Source organism: Thamnophis sirtalis, unplaced genomic scaffold (assembly GCF_051295495.1).
Source record: "Thamnophis sirtalis isolate CommonGarterSnake01/CBP01778 unplaced genomic scaffold, rThaSir2_p1.2 scaffold_8, whole genome shotgun sequence".
In the NCBI taxonomy this organism is placed as follows: Eukaryota; Metazoa; Chordata; class Lepidosauria; order Squamata; family Natricidae; genus Thamnophis; species Thamnophis sirtalis.
Genome location: NW_028261388.1, coordinates 28,740,644 through 28,766,547, shown reverse-complemented (window position 1 = coordinate 28,766,547; position 25,904 = coordinate 28,740,644). Strand labels below are relative to the sequence as shown.

The 25,904-nt window shown below is 36.9% G+C and overlaps 1 protein-coding gene and 1 long non-coding RNA gene across 3 annotated transcripts in view; one reads left to right on the top strand and one right to left on the bottom strand.

The window, feature by feature from the left end:
* Positions 1 to 23,461, bottom strand: part of LSAMP (limbic system associated membrane protein) — a 485,924-nt gene extending 462,463 nt beyond the window's left edge. The window contains exon 1 of one of the 2 annotated variants that reach the window (XM_087721321.1): positions 22,636 to 23,461. In XM_087721321.1, the coding sequence (XP_087577447.1) occupies positions 22,636 to 22,790 (155 nt within the window). In that variant the 5' untranslated portion in view covers positions 22,791 to 23,461. The remainder of the gene's footprint in view (positions 1 to 22,635) is intronic. The other variant, XM_087721322.1, reaches the window with a different exon arrangement.
* LOC148044344 (uncharacterized) lies at positions 22,795 to 25,690 on the top strand. The gene is made up of 3 exons (XR_015697471.1): positions 22,795 to 22,928; positions 24,036 to 24,216; positions 25,376 to 25,690. It is a non-coding gene; the product is annotated as an uncharacterized LOC148044344 (long non-coding RNA).
* The last annotated feature ends 214 nt before the right edge of the window (positions 25,691 to 25,904 follow it).

The window sequence follows — 25,904 nt, the reverse complement described above, 5'->3', positions numbered from 1 at the left end:
AAATACCCGCATTGTTCTTTCTAATCAGAGCTATCTTTAAATACTGGTTGCAAGATTAATAGATCCAAACCAGGGAAGAGGGGGATTGAATAAATAGTAGCATGTTGTTGTTGTTGCTATTGCTGTTGTTGTTATTGTTAGTCGCAAAGTCATGTCTGACCTGTCGTGACCCCATGGACAACATTCCTCCAGGCCTTCCTGTCCTCTACCGTCCTCTGGAGTCCATTTACTGCTTAGGTGACTCCATCCAGCCACCTCACTCTCTGTCATCTTATTCTTCTTTTGCCCTCAATCATTCGCAGCATTAGGCTCTTCTGCAGTGAGTTCTTCCTTCTCATTAGGTGGCCAAAGTATTTGAATTTCATCTTCAGGATCTGGCCTTCTAAAGAGCAGTCAGGGTTGATCTCCTCTAGGACTGACCAGTTTAATCGCCTTGCAGTCCAAGGGACTCGCAATAGCAGCCTTATAAAACTATAGCCAGAAATAGAAAAACTCAAACAGCATCCTTTTCCCCACCTACCTCTCAACCCAATGCAACGCTGACATTTACCCAAAAAGTATATTACTAGGTTTGTGTTGATCTCTATGGCTGACTGCAATATCCCCTATATACATATATAGTAATGAATAATCCTTTAGTAGATTGTGTTTCTTTCTTCCAACTGAATAATTAGCAGTTCTCCCTTTCCTCAAACCGATTCAATAGTTGGATCTATTCAGTGCAGTTGTTAGAAGAAGTGCTTTTCCTACCATCTTTAACAATGTTATGCCATTAGATATTCAACATGCTAGTTCATTTTAACTGGTATTTAATAATATAGACACAATGAAAGAAAGAAAAAAACTAAACAGAATTTATATACTGTGAAGAATTATTGTAACCCTTATTGAAATCAGATCAACAATTAGCAAAAGTAGCCAATATAAGAATCATTAATTAACAACAATAACAAATGTTTGCATTTCTAATATTGAGGGTCACACAATTATTTATTGCGTTATTATTTCATAGTGCCCCTTTGCTTATTTTTATTAAACTATAAATATATATAGTACAATATAATAATCTCAGTGAAAGCTTTTCTGTCAAGAATTAAAAAAAACATACAAAAAAGGAGTATGCAATATTTAGTCTTTTAAAAAGAGAGAAAAGTACAACCTTGGACAGTATATTACAGTCTTCTATTTTGTGATTAGCCAAGTGTGGTATTTTTTTAAAAAAAAATCAGGAGTCTTATGAAATCTACTGATGCTGGTGGAAACGCACTGATTGCTTACAACCAGCCAGAAGAGTGTTCAGAAACATAATCAAGAAGAGGGTGATAAGGGGGTCCCCAGAGCTGAAACTCTATCAGAGAACAGAAACAAACAAGGGATTTCAAATTATTAACCTTTCTGTTTCTGGAGGCTCATACAGATTTCTTGAGGCATTGTTCCTATTAAAATCATGCTACCAGAACACTATCTGAATGAAGTGTTTGGAAGGTGGGGTTTTTTTGGTCACAGTCACATAAAATAATTGCATGTGTACTGTAGACCATGCTATTATTGGACCAACTTCTTCATTTATTTTCCTTAGTTCAGGGACACTGCAGTAACTACAAAACTATTATTCATTGCAATAATGAGAGAAGTGTATATGCAATAAAAAACATACTTGAGACACTGACAGTTATTGACAGAAAGTATTTACATTTGTGTATATGCATTTGTGTATGGTACCAGCCAGCTGCAGAGACACAGTCAAATTGTTTACTCATCTATTGATAGTTTCAAATGTGATTTCCATGAACATTAGTCTAAGTTAAACTCAGTTGCTCAATTATTCAGTGCAAAAAAGAAAAAAACTTAAGCTAAGCTATACAAAAGAAGCACAGCTGCAGATGAAGTGATTTCATTTTCGTATTGGAGCAAATATTCATGGAACAGATTTTGGAGTGGAATTCATCTCATTCTTATAATAAGCAGCTCACAAATAATTCAAGAGTAATGTTGAACAGAATTATTCCATAGCATACATTTATAGTGCATATGCAATATATAGATAAAAGATAAACACACGTGTGGTAGTTGTTTCCGGCTCTATATGTAACATATAATAAACTTTTATTTATTAAAGCAAAATATCTGTTCTTACAACTAGACATGGATTGATGATAAATATGGACTTTAGTATCAGCATAATTAGGTAAGTATGGAATTGACCTAAGCACTTGGGAGCTTACACCAGTTCCTCAGTTCCGGCTACTATAGTTAAATGAATCACCATACTTTAGGTACATATAACAGTATGTGACTGTAACATGTGACAACTGATGGCTTCCCCATTGATTTTCCTGATAGGAAGCCAGCTGTGAAGGTAACAAATAGTGATCATGTGACCACAGCACCCTGCAACTATCATAAATGTATGCCAGTTGCCAATTGCTCAAATCACAATCATATGATTGCAGCAACACTGCAATGGACACAACTTTGAGCATAGCCATAGGTCTCCTTTTCACTGTCACTATAACCTTTATACAGTAACTGAATGAATAGTTGGTAAACAAGAATTCTATTTATCTATCATCCCTCCATTATCTATCATCCTACCTACCTACCTACCTACCTACCTACCTACCTACCTACGTATCTATCTATCTATCTATCTATCTATCTATCTATCTATCTATCTATCTATCTATCATCTACCTATCATCTACCGTAATTATCTACCATAGCTATCTACCATGTCTGTCTGTATGTTCTGTATGTCTGTATGTCCGTCCGTCCATCCATCCATCCATCCATCCATCCATCCATCCATCCATCCATCCATCTATCTATCTATCTATCTATCTATCTATCTATCTATCTATCTATCTATCTCTAATCTACCTATCATGTACCGTAACTATCTATCATATCTATCTACCATGTCTGTCTGTCTGTCTGTCTGTCTGTCTATCTATCTATCTATCTATCTATCTATCTATCTATCTATCTATCTATCTATCTATCTATCTATCTATCTATCATCTATGGGATATTAAAGTTATTACCATTTTTTTTAAATGAATCCCTATTTTGTATTAATGAATATTTTTTAATAAAATTAAATGTAGCAAAACTTTAAGAATTAATTTTCAAATTAATATATCTATATATAACAAAACTGTAGTGGAATTAATTTGTAACTTTCATATAAGCACAAAAAAGTGTTGGGTGGATATTTTTCCTGAAGCTATTATGAACCAGATTTCTCCACTTGCTCATCATCCAAGCCTCTGTTGACACATTTTGTACTTGATACTAGTAACTGTCAGGGTCAATATGCTACAAAGTGGCAAACAAAATTTGTTCACCCTGTTGTAATATATGACTGAATCAGAGCAGGGTATGTGGGTTTAGTCTTACTACATTACAACAGGCTGAAGAGGTTGTGTTTGTCACTTTGTATCACATTGACATTTTGAGTATGGATGCAGAAAAATACAGATGAAAATCTTCCCTTTGAAGTTCTTTTGTCACTAATTCTTTGCTTTACTTATCTAACAGATTGATAAGGACAAACAGATTTATATGTTATAGAGTGTGTAACCTCCAGGTCTTTCTGTTCATTCACTCACTAAAGGTGAGAATAGGTTCTGATGATATACTCTGGCATCCAGGTTGTACACAAAATTGCTCAACCAAGACAGATATATGAGGTCTATAACAGAGGGTCGTGGTGGCTCCATAGTTAAGATACTGAGCTCGTTGATCAGAAAGGTCGGCAGCTCGGCAGTTCTAATGGCTAGTTGTCCCTAGCAGTTCGAAAGCATGTAAAAATGCAAGTAGAAAAATAGGAACCACCTTGGTGGAAAGGTAACAGCCTTCCATGCGCCTTCAGTGTTTAGTCATGCCGGCCCCATGACCACGGACATGTCTTCGGACAGCACTGGCTCTTCGCATTTGAAACGGAGATGAGCACTGCCCCCTAGAGTCGGGAATGACTAGCACAGATGTGCGAAGGAAACTTTACCTTTATAACAGAGGGATTGCAAGCACATACAAGATTGCTCTTTCGTAAATAGGAAAATTGCAAAAAAAAAAAAAAAATTCTTGGAAAAGTGATTGAGGTTTGGCGCCAAAACATTGCAAATAGTTTTATATCAAAGTTAAATAAAAATAAATGAATCATAAACTATTTCATCAGAGCTTACTATTAAATAAGATTAATCTAATAAAATTAGTAAGTTAGATACAAAATTGTTGCATAATAATAGATGATAAATTAATAAGAATAGTAAGAATAGCAAAATTTGTTGGCTGCATAGAACAAAATCATATGTTTCTTCATTAAGTAGGTATGTAATGCAGTACCATGGAGTTCTGTCCTGGGTCCAGACTCTTCAACAACTTCATAAATGACTTAGATGAGGGAAGAGAAGGGGTAATCACAACACTTGTGGATGATACAAAGCCAGGGTAGGGGGAAACGACAGGATCAAGATTAAAAAAGAGTATGATATATTTTAACATTGAGTCCTAACAGCCTCTATTCATTAAAGTATTTATTAATACGAACTGTGCAGTGCTTCACTTAAATAGTAACCAGATATGCCAGTATAAGATAGGTGGTACTTGAATTAGAAATAATACTTTAAAGAAATCTGAGGGCCTTAGTAGGCGATTTTGACCAAAAATGTGTCAAAACATCCAATTCATTTGGGTTGCATCAGTAAAGGTATAGTGTCATGGTCAAGGAATTGATAGTATTGTTTGATAGTATTGATACTATGATGGACTTGTCAAACCATACCTGTAATACTATTGCATTGGTTACATAATGCAAAAAGGATTCTGAGAAATTGAAAAGAGAACAGAGAATAGTGGCAAAGATGGTAAGGAATTTGGCAGCTAAATTCTATGAGGAGAGTTTAAAGGAACTTGTGCTTACTTAAAGAAGAAAAGGTTAAGGGGAGATAATACTAATCTTCCAATACATGAATGATATTACAGGAAAGAGGATATGCATGTATACCCTACACCATCCAAGAATGAGAAAGAACCAATAGATTTTACTCCTGAAATTGTGCTGCATCAATGAAAGTTTTCTAAAAGATTAGAGAGTCATTTATCTGGTATAGCAAAATGACTCCCTCATTGACTAAAAAGTTGGATTAAAGAACTTTAAAATCAGTGGTGGGATTCAAATATTTTTTAGTACTGGTTCTGTGGGCATGGTTTGATGGGTATGATGTGGCTTGGTGGCCATGACAGGGAAAGGATATTGTAAAATCTCCATTTTACAATACTCCAAACTATCCATCCTACTCCTTGGGATGGATACTGTAAATCTCCATTCCCACCCCACTCCAGGGGAAGGTTACTGCAAAATCCCCATTTCTTCTCAGGAAGTCTTCAGCTGGGACTCGGAAGGCAGATAATAGATGGGGCGGGGCAGGTCAGAGGTGCTATTTACTGGTTCTCCGGAACTACTCAAAATTTCTGCTACAGGTTCTCCAGAACTGATCAGAACCTGCTGAATCCCACCTCTGTTTAAGATCATTTTCAACCTTGTGATTCTATGAATGTGGGACTTCATTTTATCTTCTCCTTTTTTAAAAAAAAAAAGGGGGAGAAAATATGTATTAAGAAGTTGCTTTAATCAGAAGCTATGTAATAATATTAGCTAAACTTAGAATGCAGATAATGTATGATGTGAGGTGTAGGGCTAAGAACTCATTGACTTCAAGTAAATAAATATGCTTGTTTCCCAATGCTGCCTAATTCTATATCTAACATAATCCTTCAAAGTGTGGAGCACAATAAGCAATTGGTTTTTCCTACTTTACTATGGTGGCTGTACTTATCAAACTGTGCTAAAACAGATTGTATGGTATTATACTTGGAATATTGGAATAAATAGGACATAGGCATAAAATTACAACATTTTAGCTGTTTCTGCTATTACTTTGTAATCTCAGTTTTCTATCGTGGGCAAAATACAAACTATGCAGGCTTATAAAACATGATATGTTAATTTATTTTCACATACTAAAAGTGTTATTCTTTCACTTCTCTTCTTATTTCAGAAGATGTTAAAGTCATGCATATGCACACAAAGGTACAGCAATCCTTGCTTTTAAGATATTCTAAAATAAGTTACCACTTCTACATTCTACAAGATGCTATCCTTTGGGGTACTCAGTTTTCTTACCTTCCTGCCAGCCTTGTTTCTTCCCTTAAACTTGCAGCAGAAAAGGTAAAAATACTACAAGGATTCAGTTGAAACCCAAAAGACACAAGCTGTTTACACTGCTTCCTTTTTCTTCATAAGTACAGCTGAAACTGTGACTGAATAATTAGCTAAGTGCCCATCAGCTTAATAGGAGAGAGGAAAATTTTTACTTACTATTCAAAGCCATAGATACTTCCTGCCAATGGATTTTAACATGGATTTTGTTTTGCTAGTTTAGTAGAGTGTTTATGGATATCAGGTACCATAGAGCTATCTCCTTTGCGCTGTTCTTATGCTTAGATTGACAGGGGAAAATACACAGGAAGCAGGCCATGTAAAAATAGAGTCTGTCCGGTCTTCTTATATTCATCTGCTATAGTTAAACTTAATCAGAACTATTACAACTCCCAGGTCTTTAACCTTCTCTGTATTCAGCAAGGAAAAGGCTACTATCAACTGAGTGTGAATAAAACTGTGATAGAGCAGTGGTTAGAATGCAGTATTGCAGGCTAACACACTGTTCACTGATAGGAGTTTGATTCTGACTGGCTCAAGTTTGACTCAGCCTTCTATCCTTCTGAGGTTAGTAAAATGGGGACACAGATTGTTGGAGCAATATACTGACTCTGTGAACCACTTAGAGAGGGCTGTAAAACACTATGAAGTAGTATATATGTCTAAATGTTATTGCTATTGATAATATGGGCACTTCTGTCAAAGCCTCTGAGAGGAGTTTATCAAAGGCACATATTTCCCCATCTGAAGCTTGAGGTGTGTAGATAAGATGTTCAAAGTTTCCCTAACATACAGTATACTCGCCAGCATCATATAGCAAACTGAATTCCCAAAACATTGGAAAGATTGAATAATGTACTATTATATAATGGTTCATAGATCTGGGTTGAATGAGAATTGCAATGCAATGTTAATAATATTAATTGGAGGTTTCTGTCCCTGGACCTACCTGTGAAGTATGAAAGATGCAGTTAGCAAGGTTATATTAATTTTGTTAAATTTATTTATTTATGGCCCCTTGGAATCTGTGTCGATTCCTGTAAACTGACTGAACCAGTTCCCACAGTTTTCTTCACAATTTTTTGGAAATGGCTTACCACTGTCTTTTTTATAGGATTGAGACAGACTGACTGGCCCAAGGTCACCGAGCTGGGCTAAGGCAGGACTAGAATTGACAGTCTCCTATTTTCTAATCTGGTATTTTAATCACTAGATAGGAAACGTAAGACATTTTGCAATAAATTGAAGGAGGTGCTCAAACTCAAGGGAACATCTATGAACCAAGAAAATACAACTAATACAGTTTTTCTCTACTATTATCTTCAATGTAAGTTATAAATTAGGGTATGATATCACTATATGTATATCAATCACTAATTTTGCTGTTGTTTTCTTAGGTAAGTGTCACCTTTGATTTGTTAACCCACCTACCTTAAGTCCCTGAAAATATATTTCTGAACTGACATATGCATTATTATGTGCATATATTCCAAACTCCAGACAGATTCCCTGAGAAAGTCTGGGGTTATAAAATATATTTTACAAGATTTTCTCCTGCCAAGCACTGGGTGCATATATCTGCCTGCTAGGTCTGTATATCTAAAGTTTTGGTATTGTGTTTGGAGTATATATGGAACCAATAAAAAATATAACATACTTTAGAGAATTATTTTCTTTTATCATTCCTTACATTATAAACTTTTTTTAACATTCTTGCATGAGAGTAAACGTTTTATGCTTCACTTCTAAAGGCTGTACCTGTTTTGCTATATCAAAAGGAATATGTAAGTATGTTATGATTTCTTTAGATGTTCATCCATTTGATTGGTTCTGCCAATTAACAGAGGTATGATTTTCCCTTCAGTGGCATTGCCTATGGAATAGCCTTAAATAGTTGCTGACTTATAAGGGGTATAAAACAACATTTCTAATTTAGAACAGAGTTTCTAATCACAAATTAAAATTGGAAGGCTTTTCTTGAAGGTCACTTGCGTTGTCTCATTTTAACCTTTTTGCCTGTTGTTCATTTGAAACCCCTCAAAAGTATTAGAATATATTTGGAAAACAGGTAGTGTTATAAGAGAGTAATGACTAGATTAATATATAGCAATAGCAATAGCAATAGCAGTAGACTTATATACCGCTTCATAGGCCTTTCAGGCCTCTCTAAGCGGTTTACAGAGAGTCAGCATATTGCCCCCAACAATCTGGGTCCTCATTTTACCCACCTCAGAAGGATGGAAGGCTGAGTCAACCCTGAGCCGGTGAGATTTGAACCGCTGAACTGCTGATCTAGCAGTAGCCTGCAGTGCTGCATTTAACCACTGCGCCACCTTGGCTCTTGCCTATATCCACAAATCCTACCCATTAAATAGAAAGATACCTGTTACAACTAATCTGGTTAATTATTTACAATTCTATTGATAATAAAACAGTGACAACCCCCTTCTTTTAAACATCCATATTTTGTGGATTGTTTTTAAATGCTATTTAACAGCTTTAAATAATGCATGCATGCAGATATAATTGTCCATATGCATTTCCTGCACACTAAACACTGATTTATTGAATAAATATTTGAAGTGTAGAAATTATATCTATATCCATATAAGAAATAAATGTATGAATGTAACAGTACTCAGCTGAGAACCATTTTTGCTGCTGCTATCATTTCATGTAACAGATGAAAGAATGTTAAGCGTATTAGTGGTATTTGTAAAATTAATAATAGACTATAATAGAAAAGTAATTTATAGATTCCCTACATTTATCTGAATATTACAAGTTTATGAATTTTTAAGGTTATTGTATATAACTATTTTACTTGAAGATATTTTAGATATATATTTGATTCCAGAAATATATGGAGGCCAACAAACACTTCATTTGTGTTTATTACTGAAAGATCTTGATAAGTCAATTTATGGTAGTGGTTAAGGCATCAGTTTATAAACCTGTTCCCCAAGGCACAAAGCCAGCTGATGATCTTGGGCTAATCATTCTCTCTCAGACTCAGCAAGCAGGCAATGGCAGACTATTTCTGAAAAACCTGCCAAGAAAACTGCAGGGACTCATCCAGGCAGTCACCAGGAGTCAACAATTGTTTTGAAGGGATGTTTGCAACTTTCTAAAATGTCTTTGGATTGAAGTTGCTAAATTGTCTTTTTTTTCTCAAAATGTTATTTATTTTTTAATTAGAATTTGCCTAGCCATTCTTTCACCTAGCCAGTTCTTCTCATGATTCCTTCCCTGCCTCCAAAATGCTAACCTTATGGACTTCAAGGTGGGGAAATGGTGAAAATGGAGAACTAACATGTCTCCAATGATTGGAGGCAGAGTTCAGTGACTGGCTGTCAGCCCAGATCTGCAGAATTTCTACGGATAAAAGAGAAGCTAAGGAATCACTCACATGCACTCCAAACCCACAGTATCTGAAGGGAACCTGTGGATGAATAGCAGATCAAGTACCAGGAGAGGAAGAACGGTCAAGCTCTCAATCCAATGCAGAACCTGAATATAGGACAATGGGTTGACTCAAACTCTGCTTTCCAAAGCCACTAGGATATCAATACTTTGACAGCCATAGAGATCTTCTAATTAGCAGAACAAGTTCACTTGGTGAGTGCCATTTTGACCCAAGAAAAATAAAGAAATAAATAATCAAAATGTTTTAAAATTAATTGAAGGCAAGAAGGTTGCTAAGAGTTTGAACTATAAAATCATGGAAGATTGGACTGTGAATATGACAGAATTAGAAAAAATGACAAAATTGACTTTTTTATTAGGGATAAACAACAGGACTTCCCTAAAAGCCACACCTTTTACAAGCTTTTTATTAAAAATGGATAAAAATGATGATGAATTTTGGATTTCTATTGAATATGAGAGGTGAATGATGGGAAGAAGTGACAACAATGTTTTTAACTGCTGTTAAAAACAAAATCTGTACAAAATATTGGAATTCATTTCTTTAAATATTTCTTTTCTTGCTTTCTGTATTTTCTCTTTTTCATATTTTTTTCTGAATTTTCCTATTTTTTTTACCTGTTTAAAACAATTCCAATGAGTTATGACAAAAAGTTAACCTTTAACCTAACAGCAAAAAGCAAAAAAACCACCTACCAATAAAAATACCTATAGACTTGAATCTCACTGATATAATACATTCCATTAAATTGTTCAATTATTAGGATTATTGTGACTAATACATATTATTGTTATCATGTTAAAATATTTTAATAATTACCGCTATTGTTGTTTATAAAATATGGTAATCCATCTAGAGTCTATTAATTTGGCAGAATAGGAATATTGTAATGAGTTATTTGGAAAACATTAAACAGTTGATAATCCTGTGCTACCTAAATTAGAAAGTTAATAGTGAAGGAATAAAAAAGAGTCCATCCGTTCATCAATCCAATTCCTCTCTCCGCTATTTTCTTGGTAAATAGCAATGGCAGATTGTTAACAAGATTTTCCCAGTTCTATCGGTGGCAGTTACAAAAGGAAATTGAAACAATTCCTTTACAACTAGACTATTATAACAACAAGTTATTATAGTTGTTCTTCTGTTGAAAGACAGATGACAGTCTTGTTTTATTTTTATTAGAAAAAGAATTCAGAATTCAAAACTAAACTTTAATGATTCCCTTTGCCTAAACTTTAAATTCAAATAGATTTTCCTCAAGATAGAAATAACTATTTGTATTCTTGAAGTGTTGTATATTAACTTGCTTCTTATTATTTTCATTACATAGTACTTATTTTCCAATAAATAAATACTTTCCATGGAGTAATCAAAAGTAGTTAATTGTAACCCACTATCTGCTACTAGATAAATGGATTTTCCATCACCTGTCTAGAGCTAATTGTAGGAGGAATTGGTACTTAGCACAATTTGTCTTCAGTTAGGATGTGGTAACTATAGCTGTTATGGTAGACATGAATAAAGACTGAGATAAAGGTGATCTATTTGTTTTTGGGAACACATAAAGGCAGAAAGCTACAGCAAGTAAGATTATACTGGACACCAGTAGGAAATAAAAAGATGCCAAGTAAGAGAAGGCCTAAGAGCAATAAATAAGAAAACAGATAAAACAAAGCCATTCCTTCCATTCTGGCAAAGATGAGACAGCAAAAAGCTTAGTCTTGCATGAATGTGATGTTCTACTTGACATGGGACAGAATCTTTCTGTCTCTAAATAAACCTACATACATAGTTCCCTTCAATGGTATATCTTTCAGCTATTGCTGACACAGATCTGATAATTCTCCCCTTAGACATTGAAAGACTATTGCCCAGTAAGTTCTGGAATAGAGTCACTTTACAACATACTGTTGTGTGTTACTGATTTAAAAAGTGGCTTTTATTTGTTGCTATAATAAGTATCAATAATATTGTGAATGGCAGCAAAAGTGGATAGCATACCGGGCTAGGAATAAAAAACTCAGTTCTGGTTATACCATGGACATTGGAGTCATTTGGGCCCAGATCTTGGCTAAGACATTAAAAAAAAACTACCTACAAATTTGCACTTGCTAGAGCGGGAGTGTCATCACGGTGGTGTCACATATCTTGATTTTTTCCCCTCTTTGCTAAACCAGGCATGGGCGTGGCCAGCACCTGAGGCATCCGGCCCATGGGCCTCGAATTTGAAAGCCCTGGGCTAGAAGAGTAGATTTCATCTATGGTGGTTTGTTTTGGTCTAAGAATGAATATTTATAATTATAAATAAAGAGTTTCAAATATATTGGTCAAATCTTCTAATTGTAGTCTTTCTCAGCTAAAAATATATATTTACAGCTTTTTTAACTATAATAACTTGCATTTAATTTTATTTAAAGCAATATTTTCCACAGACCACATAGTATCTTAGCAGGAAGAGGAATATTAAAATTTAGCCATTTTTGCACATGAATTAATATAGGCATTATATTTTGAAGATTGTTTCTTAGAAAATAAAATAAAATGTCACATCTCCCCTTCATGTATGTTTTTTTTAAAAATATAAGTCCAAGTATATCTTATCTTATGGAGACAAATATGTTATATCTGTACAACATTTTACAACTATACAATGTTGGATGAGGTATATCACTCCATGTGGAAAGACAATGCGAAAATCACACCATTGAATATACTTATTATATATTTATAATGACAACAGTTTTACTAATCAGTAACTTTAGAATCTTTTTCGAGAGGGAAGCCTAAAATTAAGCACTTTTAATAAATTATGTGCATTGGACTTGAGGCAGGAGGGGGAGAATGGGTAGATACCCCAATGCTTTCTAAGGGTATGAGACCCCAGCTTCTACAGTATAAATAAGGTGACCAGATGACCCAATTTCAGCATGACAATCACGCTTTATAACAATTTTTCCCGTGTCCCTCCGCGTTTTAAAAAAGTCCCGATTTTTTTCTGGCTTCATGTTGAAAGCCCAGTGGAATTGCTTAAGAAATCCTAACCGGGGCAAGAAGTCCTAACCAGGGCAAGACAAAAGACACCCTGTCTAACTAACCTCTCTCTCTGTCTCAGTACTTTCATTGAAGATATTAAAACTTTAAAGCAAGAAAACAGACCCCCTCCCCCGCCCTTACTCACTTTTATAAGAAAAAATGAACCATTACCATAGAGCTGCAGGAAACACCCGGCTAGAGAGGGAAGCAACTGTTACTTCCTGGATTTTCCGGAGGGGAGGGGCACGGAATTTGGAGGGCTGCTCATGTGGGGAAAAAAATGGTGCTCTTCTTTTTTCTTTGAAAACTGTTTCTCTGGGACTATTTAACCATTTTAATTTGCTCAGTTCTTTGTATTAACATCTACATCATTCTGGATTGACTTGGAGTGTCTGCCTACTGGTAAGTGGGTTTTTTTCTTTTATTTTTTAATGTATTTTAAAATAATATTTTATTTATTGTGCATAGGATTTATTTAAATAGTTTTATTCTGAGTGGATTTAAGTTAAGAACGCCCTGTTATTAAGCTTTCCTCAATTAATCTCTGAGTAGATTCCCACCAACTTCAAGATCCCAAGGGCACATCGTGGAAGCTACACCTTTGCTTAGTTTATAGATGATGCCTTTCCTTAAATATGAAAATAAATACATTTATTGTTCAAATATGTACATCTCAATAGAAATGACTCTCAGGGGTGACAACAATCCACTAAAATAATAATATAAAACAGTAATTACAAAAACAGGAGCAACTGTTATGAAAATCATTATTAAAAAATAAAGAATAAAAATTGAGTTATTAAGTATATTAATTGCAGCAGCCACAATACAATACCTCGGTCCTTCTTTTCATTAAACTAGACATACCCAATTCCAAGGAATTAAAAGATGCTTGCTCCTGGGGAGGAAAGCTATGGCAAATCTAGACAGCATCCTAAAAAGCAAGGTGACCAGATATTCAGTAAAGAGGGACACCTTTGACTGGGGATGGGGGCTTGATTAAAAATTTTATACGGAGCAACAAAAATTTTCATACAACGCAAAAATAGTATTGTAATATTTTTTTATTTCAATATAACTACAATTTACAAATATAAATTGTAACTGTTGCCAAACATCAAAATTTTGCTCGTGTGACCATGAGGATGCTGCAATGGTCGCTAAGTGTGGAAATGGTTGCTAAGTGTGAAAAATGGTCATCAGTCACTTTTTTCAATGCCATTGTAACTTTGGTCACTAAGCCCATTATATCACCTTTCTTGCCACAGTTCTTAAGTGAATAACTGCAGCTGATAAATTAGTAACATAAGTGAATCTGGTTTCCCCATTTGACTTTGTCAAAAGGTGATTATATGACCCCAGGATACTGAAATCATCATAAACACGAATCTGTTGCCAAACATCAAAATTTTGATCGTGTGACCATGAGAATGCTGCAATGGTCGCTAAGTGTGAAAATGGTCGCTAAGTGTGAAAATGGTAATCAGCCACTTTTTTCAATGCCATTGTAACTTTGGTCACTAAGCCCATTATATCACCTTTCTTGCCACAGTTCTTAAGTGAATAACTGCAGCTGATAAATTAGTAACATAAGTGAATCTGGTTTCCCCATTTGACTTTGTCAAAAGGTGATTATATGACCCCAGGATACTGAAATCATCATAAACACGAATCTGTTGCCAAACATCAAAATTTTGATCGTGTGACCATGAGAATGCTGCAATGGTCGCTAAGTGTGAAAATGGTCGCTAAGTGTGAAAATGGTAATCAGCCACTTTTTTCAATGCCATTGTAACTTTGGTCACTAAGCCCATTATATCACCTTTTCTGCCACAGTTCTTAAGTGAATAACTGCAGCTGGTATTTTGTATTTTGGATAGAATCTTGTTTTAAATTTGTCTAAGACAATTTTAAAAAAGGATTCTATCCAAAATAAATTGAAGTGAAACCATTTTTAAAAATTCTATGCACAATACTTTGAAATATATTGTGCACAGAATTTTTAAAAATAGTTTTACTTCAATTTATTCTGTGTGGATTCTTTTTTTAAATTGTCTTAGACTATTTTTAAAAAGATTCTATACAAAATACAAAATACCAGCTGCAGTTATTCACTTAAGAACTGTGGCAAGAAAGGTGGTATAGTGACCAAAGTTACAATGGCATTGAAAAAAGTGACTGATGACCATTTTCACACTTAGCGACCATTTTCACACTTAGCGACTGTTGCAGCATCCTCATGGTCACGTGATCAAAATTTTGATGTTTGGCAACAGTTACAATTTATATTTGTAAATTGTAGTTATGCTGAAATAAAAAAAATATTACAATACTATTTTTGCGTTGTATAAAAATGTTTGTTGCTCCGTATAAAAATTTTAATCAAGCCCTCCCCCCCCCCCGGTCAAAGGTGTCCCTCTTTACCAATCTGAAAATCTGGTCACCTTAAGTATAAATCAATGTTGTATGCTTAATTGGGTGCGTTGATTCATTTTGATTTCTTACTTTGATTTCTTACTTCTTCATAAGTATTACAAATCTTACTGGAACAGTGTGGCAAGATCCTGTACAAGGAAGTCAACCATAGGTGTAAGATAACACAAGGATAAAATTGCATAAAACTGTTTGTACTATTTGAAATATATTGGAACTTCTCTTTTTTTGTAATTTCCTATTAACTTCTTATTTTGTATTTTTCCAGAATATACTTCTCTGTTTTAATAAGGGGCTTGACTTAGTATATGAAAACGCCTTATAGTAACGCCTTCAAATAATCAAGTTTGAATCAGGGTATAAAAATCAATGTCCTGGGTGGAGCCCAGTTAGTTCAGATTTTGGTGTGTGAACATGTTGAACTCGATGCATCAATAAACCTGTCTCTCTTGCACCTTCGTGGTCTCACATCTCGTTGGTATTGAGCTTTGTGGCGAAAGCCTCACTCAGCTGCAACAGACTCACATTTCACCATTCATCATAAGAAACAGCACTTGAGTTTTATTTCATTTACTTCAATTATATTTGCATAAACTCACATAATTTATACTGTATATTCATAAAATTCAATATAACAACAATTTGTAGAAAGAGCCTTCACAGACCCGGTATGGAAAACTCTGAAGTGAAACACAAACTTCAGTTCATATATTAGAAATTAATGAGATTCACAATGTACTCTGGGAAAAGCATTGACATTCACATTGTTTTATAATCTACAGAATAATGCTTATAAAATGATATACTATTGGTACATGATCAAATAAGAATGTCTAAAATGTATAAATGCATTTCAAATTTATGTTGGAAATATAGATAATATCCAGGATGATTGTATTCTGCTTAGTGGACTTGTAAAAAGCCAGAAAATTTTAGGTTCAAGTACATGTACTGAAAGAAAGACTTTTAAAGGCTAAGATTCGCCTTAAAACCAGTACTCTTTTATGGGGAAATTAATGGATAGGGAACTTTAAAAAAGTCATAGCAAATTGTTTTTGTATATGATTATTGCGCGCAAGACAATGTTATGTGCAAAAATTGAAAGAATTGTACTAGTTTGTGTATAATAGGAAATCACAATTTCCATGTCAATGAGATTGACTTCATGTGCTCCTCTTTAACTCAGCTTCCCATAGACATAAGTCAGTTAGACTTTTTTCTTCTTTCTTTAACTATCAAAAAACAATTCCCACTGTATTAAACTTTTTTCTTTAATATGAAAAAGATGATAATTTTGGCTTATTGAAAACTATAATGTTCTTTATTTTCTGATGTAATGTAAAATTGAACTTAGAACTGCAACCTAGAACTACAAGATTTTATATCCCCCAGTAAATTTCCTGTTATGCCAGCTGGTCTTCACATGTTCTACATTGGACAAGTTTTCTTGCTCTTTTCAGATAGGAATATATATATATAGGAGCCAAGGCCATCTGGTAGTTATATGCTATCTCTGGAGTCTGACATCAGTGAGGCAGAACAACAGTGTGAGCCGGTTCCCAGTGTGCTCAGAGCTACCAAAAGGCAAGAACAATTAAGAAAAAAGGGGTGACTGGGGCGTAAAGCTTGGAAATGATTGGCTCCTCCCATAAGACATAAAAGAGGAGCAAATGGACATAAGCCTTTGCAGGAAGCAATTAGTTCATCTGGTCAATTCAAGCTCTGAGAAGTTCTGTTTGACTCTATGCTAAATTTGTACTTGCAAAACTAATTGGCAATTAAGTCTCTGACAGCGTTTCAAGGGAGATAAAGGTGGGTGCTTATCAACATTACCCTGAAAGGGTGGCAACTTGAGCAAATATTTGTCGGACTCTTCATAGGCTGTGAATCATTACGGGCTGTGAATGACCATAATTCACAGCTGTATAAATAAAAAAGGATTTTAGGACTAATGTTGTGATTTATGCTTTCTTTGGAAGCCTAGGTCAGAACATCATCTGACTTTGCATTAGTGCATTTTCCTCCATTCACTGCAATCCTAGTCCCCCTCTATATAGCTTTCTGTTCCTCAAAGACTAATGGTTACCCTCCACTGATGTTGTAGCATCTATTCTTCTTATAGACACATTCAAGAGGAACAAGATAGAAATGTATAGAGGTAGTCCTTGACTTACAACCATTCATTTGGCAAACCATTTAAAGTTACAATAGCACTGAGGAAAGTGACTTATCACCAGTCCTCACACTTATGACCATTGCAGTTACATGATCAAAATTCCGGCACAGCAACCAACCGGCATTTATGATATTTGCAGCATCTTGGAGTGATGTGATTGCCATTTGCAACCTTCCCAGTCAGATTTCACAAGCAAAGTCACTGAGAAAAGTCATATTTCTTAATGACCTCATTTAACAATGGCAGTGATTTGCTTAACAACAGTAGCCAAAAAAGGTTGTAAAATCTTACTTAACAACCATCTTGTTTAGTAACAGAAATTCAGATTCCAATTGTAGTCGTAAGTAAGGACTACCTATATTTCAAGTCTGTCTATTTATTTATCTATTTATCTATTTATCTATTTATCTATTTATCTATTTATCTATTTATCTATTTATCTATTTATCTATTTATCTATTTATCTATTTATCTATTTATCTATTTATCTATTTATCTATTTATCTATTTATCTATTTATCTATTTATCTATTTATCTATTTATCTATTTATCTATTTATCTATTTATCTATTTATCTATTTATCTATTTATCTATTTATGAGCCAAGGTGGCGCAGTGGTTAAAAGCAGCACTGCAGGCTACTGCTAGATCAGCAGGTCAGCGGTTCAAATCTCACCGGCTCAGGGTTGACTCAGCCTTCCATCCTTCCGAGGTGGGTAAAATGAGGACCCAGATTGTTGGGGGCAATATGCTGACTCTCTGTAAACCGCTTAGAGAGGCCTGAAAGGCCTATGAAGCGGTATATAAGTCTACTGCTATTGCTATCTATTTATCTATTTATCTATTTATCTATTTATCTATTTATCTATTATCTATCTATCTATCTATCTATCTATCTATCTATCTATCTATCTATCTATCTATCTATCTATATTGCTGCCTATTCTCCATAGCAACAAAAGATGGCTTACAGAATATAAAACCACATTTAAAACAATAAAATTGATAGATAGAATCAAATAAATTAATACAGTATAATATAATAAAATCATCCCCAACCCCCTGCCAGATGACAGCAAATCAAACAAGCCATTTAGTGGGCTCCATCCTGCTCTGGCTTCCCCAGGCCTGCTGGCAGAACCAGGTCTTCAGCGCCTTCCAGAAAAGTATTACAGTGGGGGCCATTCTAATTCTGGAGGAATGATGTTCCAGAGAGAGAGAGCCACCATGGAGAAGGCCCTTCATCTGGGTCCCACAAGTTGTATCTCCCTCAGGGATGGGACCCACAGCATTCCCTGCCTCCCTGTTCTGATGGGTTGGGTAGATATGACCAGCAAGAGATGATCCCTAAGATAACCTGGTCCCAAACCATGAAGGGCTTTAAAGGTGACAACCAGCACCTTAAATTGCACCCAGAAGCAAATTGGAGGCCAATGCAGCTCCCGCAGGAGAGATGATACATGGACACACCAGGGTTTGCGCAAAACCATGTGGGCTACTGCATTTTCCACCAGCTGGAGCTTCTGGATGCTCTTCAAGGGCAGCCCCATGTAGAGCATGTTGCAATAGTCAAGAGGCGAAGTGACTAGGACATGAGTGACTATGAGTAGGGATTGTTGGTCCAGGAATGGGACTATGAATGAAATATGCAAAGCTTTTATACAAAAGTCAATAATTATTCTTTAATTCTACTAAGTTACAGGAATACAGGTTCAAATAAATAGGACAATTGCAGAGCTATAAAGTTGGATTTTAAATGTAAAGCAGGGAATATTTAGGTATCATTTTTAAACTTTTGTGGAATTCACTTAGAACAAGTAGGGGGAAAATAATGGAGAATCACAAGTTGTTCACCATAATTTCTTTGAATTAACCCCTCTATCTGAAACTTTCTTAAAGGCAGAATTTTAGTTAAGGATACTTTGATGGGGCCCATAAGTTCATATCCAAAAAAGTGTTTGCAAAAAAGAGGTGTGTCATGTTGAAGGTTTTTGATTGTATCAACTGAATATATAGATTTTTTTATTGTACTAATCATATTGTAAGCTATTGTGACAAGATATCAATTTCAAAAGCAGTCAAATGTGCGTTTAATAAGTACTACTCCCTATCTTCATTTCATCAAGGTTTAGTTAGTTTACACAATGTCATGTGGTCTAATAATTAGTCTCTATCATTTTCAATAAACCTATGTACAAAGCAGTGGTGGGTTCTGGATCCCGTTGCAACCGGTACGGTGCAACGGCGCCTGGTGCCCACCACATGAACGTGCGCAGCTTGCACACACATGCATGTAGCGCACTCATAATCCTTACCTGCTGTGATGCTCCGCGATGCCTCCGCGACGCTCTAGCTGCTTGGTGGAGCGTCGCACAGGCACTGTATGCTCCATGCGCCAAAGAGTTCAAATACCAGTAAGGAACACAGGCAGGTGGGTGGGCTCTCCGGAGCACCATACTGGAATGGTACCTGGTGCTCCCAGCATGCCCCGGTAGGCCTGTACCGGGGCGTACCAGTTGTAACCCACCACTGGTACAAGGTATCTATATGCATTTTATACAAATAAGAATGCAAGCACATTGTGGTATGGTCAGAAACTATCATCCTAGATCTTTTATTCCCAAATGAATATCTGGAGAGTCTAGAAAAGAATAAATGATGCCAGTCTTCATCACCTGTGCAGAAAACCATAAAATTTGTACAGCCAGTGCTTGTCAGAATTTGTGGGCTACAGCAATAACTAAACATATCCTTAATGCAATTGCTTCAAGTAACAACATTTATGTGCAACATTCATACAATTCCAAGCCAAGATAGATAAAATCTGAACTGGAATGTGCAAAATTTATAAAGCACACAACCCTTTTTATAATCATAATGGTGAAACTCTGACTTCTATAGCTAGCTCTTTGGCTTTCTTAGTTAAATAATTATGCATGGAAGTTGACATACTGTTGCCTGAGATAAATTGATGAAAGGAAGGAATTGTGCTTGCTTTTTTTCATAGTGTGTCTCTCTCTGCTGGATGCCAATATATATTACAGCTCTTTCTTTCTCTTTCTTTCTTTCTTTCTTTCTTTCTTTCTTTCTTTCTTTTTTTCTCTCTCTCTCTCCCTCCCTCCCTCCCTCTCCCTCTCTCTCTCTCTCTCCTGTCTCTCTCTCTCTCTCCCTCTCCGACCCCAGAATTAAATGCTTACTAAAACTAACTGCCCACACATATTTGGGAAACTCTAAAAAAAGGAATAAAATCTGTACATGTTTGTTCTTCATCACTATCCTGCAAGCTGTATACATCTTTGCAGCAAATGCATTCTGGGCACCTTGTATCTGTAGATAAACTTCAGAGCTGCAAGGTTAAGTGGGAAATAGAAATCCAATGACCCCTAGCTGGGTAAGTGAGCTTAACGACTTAGCTAGTGCCATATGTACACAGTGAAGCTGAACATACTCCCTTCTGTGCTACTTAGGAAAAGGGAAGATCTACACTATGCATTTTAAAATGAAAGACTAGAAAAACAGGGGGGGAAAACCCTACCTGAAAGGGTTAATTACTAAATCTCAACAGGGAAGGGCCATGAGAGAGGGAGGGGGAGGGGAAGAGATCTCTAAAGTCACAGATAACACTCTGGTTTGGTGTTTCAGAAGCTTTCTATCACAGAACGCACGTCAGATGAATTGCTTGCTAAATCCTATTACTCCATGTGGAAAATCTTACATGCAAGTTAACAAGGCTGAAGAGCTGAGGAATGGTGCTGCTGACAGTATATTCCAACATCAGAACACTCTTAGCTCATGAAATGAATAGGAGACTACTGCTTTGCATTCTAAACCCCCTCTCACTAATATCAAAATACAAGGAATACACACTATTTCCCTGCATGTAATAAAAATGCACTTCTAGCGGCAAAGCAGAGAGGTGGGTGAAAAAAATGCTGAGCTTCAAAGGCAGGGTCTGTCAGCTATCAAGTTTTATTCTACAGAAATGGAGTAAAAACTTTGTGTTGTCACTATGTTTGCTGAAGAACTATTCCCTGGATCTTTGACAGCTGTGCAATAGCTGTTCTTTGCATAAATTACTCTCTTCTAAATCACATCCAGTAATTTTACTGCCACAATATGCAGAATGCAGATCCTGGTGCACGCATAGCTTCTGTAACACGGAAGTTTAAATACAGTAGAGCATATTGCAGTGTAAGGATTTGTTTATTTATATGAATGAGAGGGTGTTTTAATTCAAGATTTAAAGTGACTAGGATTTATATAATCTCAATTTAAACAGGCAGCACAAACACCGAGATGCAGCTTCCCATCACCAGCCAGTCAAGTCACACACATATGCACTGAACTTACTGTAGCTCTCCTTCTAGGCTTAACAAGGAAAACCCACAGAGCAAGCCACACAGGCAACTCAGAATCACCTGACAAGAAACCATGCACATTCCAAATTGCAACATTGCACTTAAGCTGTCCAAAGATTTTTTTTATAAAACATCATAAATGAATTATGTTGTTAAATGGGTTTTAATCCATTTGTACAAGAGCCAGAACAACTAGCAAATAATTCTCTTAAGTAGTGCTTAAATTTTAGAGGAGTGTGATAATGGAGAGGGAAGAAAACAGGTTACTTCCATAATGATTCTTTTCTCTGACCTCTCGCATTATGTACACTGACTTGAGTTGTACAAAACAAAAAAAAAATCAGGATATAATTCAAATAAATAAATGATGTGGTGGATGCTTGGGGCTTTCTTATGCCATTTAAATGTTGGCTGGAAGGGAAAGACAACTTGCACATTTCCTTTCTGGCTACTTATTTTCTCCTTCGTTTGTCTAGGTAACAAACCAACACAGAGGTGCATGGAAGACCAGCCACAGAAACGATCCAATAAAAACAGCTCCATCCAAAGCACATTGAGATATATTTTATATAACCATTCAGGAGCTATAGAAGACAAGTTTTGGAAGACTGGCCGTAAATCCTATGTATCCCACAACAAACATCATATATTAGCAGAAATTTCTTATTTCTTAAAAAAAAAAAACAGCAACAGCCACATGGTTAATATACATTGGGAAATATTTTCAATCTTCTGACAAATGTAGGATTGGGGTAAGGGGAGGATGAATTGGGTACAATGACCCGAGAAACAGGATGGAGAAATTTTACTTGGGGAAACAAGCGGGCATGATTAGTCAAAATCAATCTCACACGAACACCTTAGTCACATCCACACGACCAGGAGCACACCCTCGTCCTCCCACCCCTCCACTCGCAGCCCGGGTCAGGACTCTCAAGCGGGAGACAAGAAGACGGTAAGAAAAGTTGGCCGATCGCCCCCTACCTGAGGATAGCTGTGTCTCCCTGCCTCACCGTGATGTTGTCAGTGCCTCGGTTATAATCCACGCTGCGGACCGGCAGCCCTGTAGGGAGAAGGCAAAGCAGTCTCAGTAGGACCAACGGGAATTGTCTCCGATCGGGCTGAGCCCTTCCCACCATGGCTGGAGTTGCAAAGGATGGACTTTTCTCTCTCTCTCGCTCCGCGCTCTTTCTCTCAATCACTCTCGGTGCTTGGAGGATGGTGGACTTAAACCCAGGAAAAGAGAACAGGGAGAGAGAGGGCAGCAGGCGAGAGAGGTACAGTAATATCCGGCCAGCGATCGAAAAACGCACAACTCTGTCTGTCCAGTTGATCAGTTATCTCGGCTTCTTGGTTGGGAGGGGGGTGTTCCTCCTTCCCGACCTGGTCCTGGCTTCTTTTTAGGCTTCTCCTCCCCCAACCCCTCTCCCTTTCGATGCCTTGGGGTTGGAAAGAGATAATGTCTTGTTGTTTCTTGCGCGCGCTCTTTTGGCTTGTTTTAAGTCCCCCACAGGCAAGCCGGACAGGGATGGAGACGAAGAAAAGAGGCAAGGAGGCGGTTACACACACACATTAAAAACAAAACCCAGAGGAGGGTAGGGATCCCGACGGGAGGGGAGCGAAGGGGGGGAGGAGAGACGAAAGCAAACAAATTAAGGCGTCCAAAAGAGCTCCGAAAGGGCAGGCGAGCCCCCTAAGGCGAGAAGCTGCGACTTCGCCTGCCTGCCTGCCTCCCCCCCTCCTCCTGCTCCTTCAGCGAGTGGATGCTTTTGCTAGAGCGAGCGGCACAGCAGTCTCTGCGCTCAGCTCTCTCCCTAACCCACTTTCCCAGGCGGAGCGAAGGGAGGAGGGAGCGGCGAGCGGCTCAGCGGTGGAGGGAGAGCCGGGGGAGGGAGAGGAAGAGGGTCTCCTCGTTGCCTGACTTAGTGGAAACTCGCTTTCCACGCGCTCGTCCCCCCTCCCCACTCCAGAAAGCCACTCGGCCAGCTGCGCCGCGCATCCTTTCTCCCCTGGAGCCGCTGCCTGGTCAGCCTGTCCCGGCCAAACCGCCGATGCTCTTTTAGGTTGTCACGACAACAGCTTCACTGGAGGCATGCCCCCACTTTTTTAGAAAGAGAGCTGGTAGGCCGTTAGGAAATAAAAAAAAAAAAGGAAAGAAACGGGATGGGTGGCAGAAGGAAGGGTTGAGGGACTGAAAGGAAGAAAAACAAAAGGCTGTGGGAATTAGGGAGGGAGGGGAAAAGGAGAGTATATAAAAAGAGTGAGGTGACATTGGGTAAGTGAGAATGAAGAAGCAAACAGTCAAATTTCATTCGGTGTTAGTAGCCATACTGTTATTAGATTTTTACTTCTTTAATTCTGAAAGCTGTTTCCTTGCTCAGCAGAACTGAACTTCTGGGAGGCATTGGCTGAATGTAGGAGTAGCTACAACTTGGCAAGCATCATGAGGTTAAGTGTGGTTTCCAGTGGCAGGCTTGCCAAGCTGGCTGCTTCTACGTGTGATGAACAGAGTCCAGTCAAGTGCTCGCAATGAGAGAAAGAGCTGCTACAGGACGAAATGGCTGGGTGTGTGCATTATATTCATATAAGTTGCGTTTAGATGTTCATTCTAAGAGAGGAGAGGAGGACACAAGCATGCTGGCCTGATCCCAGCTATCTGTAACTTGCCAGACCATATTATGTGGAGTCCTATATTTGTGACTCTTAGCAGCATTTAAATTGGGGGCTTACAAAGGATTTAGAAATCAACATTAGGTCAAAAGGACACAGTGAGGTCAGCACCCTAGATATAAAGGTATAACCCCCATTTCTCCAATTTATTTCCATGCTTATTAACAAAGTTTTTGGCATATGAGTTTTTGGCTCCAATTTGCTAATCAACACAAGTAGTTTATTTTTGTGCACAAATCAGCTTATATTATCCATTACCTGTAAGGGGGAATTATTTCATAAGACTTTTTTTTCATAAGTTTTTAAAAAAAATCTAAGTAACAGCTGAATTCAAAACTTAAACTTTCCATTTTCACCTCTTTTTTTAAAAAAAATCTTACATTACGTCCAGAACAGGATTACTGTCTATTGGCCCTAAATTTATGCAGACTTCACCAACAGTGCTCTGATATTTATTAGTTAAGAAAAGGCTGTTATATAACTGAGGCAAACAATTTCTGGCTTTAGGATTACCCACAGTCCTCAGCCTAATTTATATGGCTATCACCCTCATTTCAAAAGCCTACTATGGTCAGTATAGGCCACTGACAAAGGTGATTGATTCTTTCCTTGACTGTCTGCTGACTAAAAAGAGTGAGACTAAGGAGAAGATAAAAGAGGAAGGCAGTGAAAGAAAGAATATTGTGCTCCCAATTGAGTGCTTACTCTACTCACCATGGACAATGTGTCTCTAACAATTTTTTCTCTGTATGAATGTGGCTCTGGCCTGAAATACATTGACCAATTAATAAAAATGATTCTGAAATACATGCATTCATACAGGCTCTTTTCCCTACTGCAATAACTAATTTTAATGAATAAAATGTGATCTACAAAATAAAACGAATGTTGCAGAAAGTGAAAAAGAAAAAGGAAAATTTAGAGCTCTTTCTTTTCCATCCAAATCAGTAGAGCAGTCTTTTTTTTTTCTTTGATGAAAAATGGAACATTCTTCTGGATAATTGGCATTTCAAACTCATATATTGCTCTTTTATCCCATATTTTTCTTCTCCAGATAAAACATTCTCTACCAGAACCTCAGACCAACCATTCCTCCCCCATCTCTCTTATGGGCCCTTGATGTATGAGGGTCTAATTGGAGCAGAGACAATGGTGGTATTGAGTTGCCTGGAATGTGAATGCTGCATCTGTCCTCCCCAAATGCCAGGATTGGCAGCTGAGCTCCAGTTCATTTCAGCAGCTTCACCAACTTGACCCATGAAGCATTAAGAGAGTAGCTAATGTACCATTTGGCTCAATGCACAAGAAAAGAACTTCATAGAGAGTCACATTCATGAAATGGGCATCTATATATATTTGATAAACAAACAAACAAACAAACAAACAAGAATGTTAACTACCTTGGATGGTGGTTTAACTAGTGCTGTCATCTTCTTTTCCCATTGCTCATATATATGAGAAATATATGCTTAGTGTTCATGTTGACAATGCTAGCATCTGATTGCTTTTGAAGGACAAAAGGAGAAATTCGAAAAGTATTTTTTTGTAGGCAAGGGCCTAAAGGAACTGTTGTTTCTTCACTC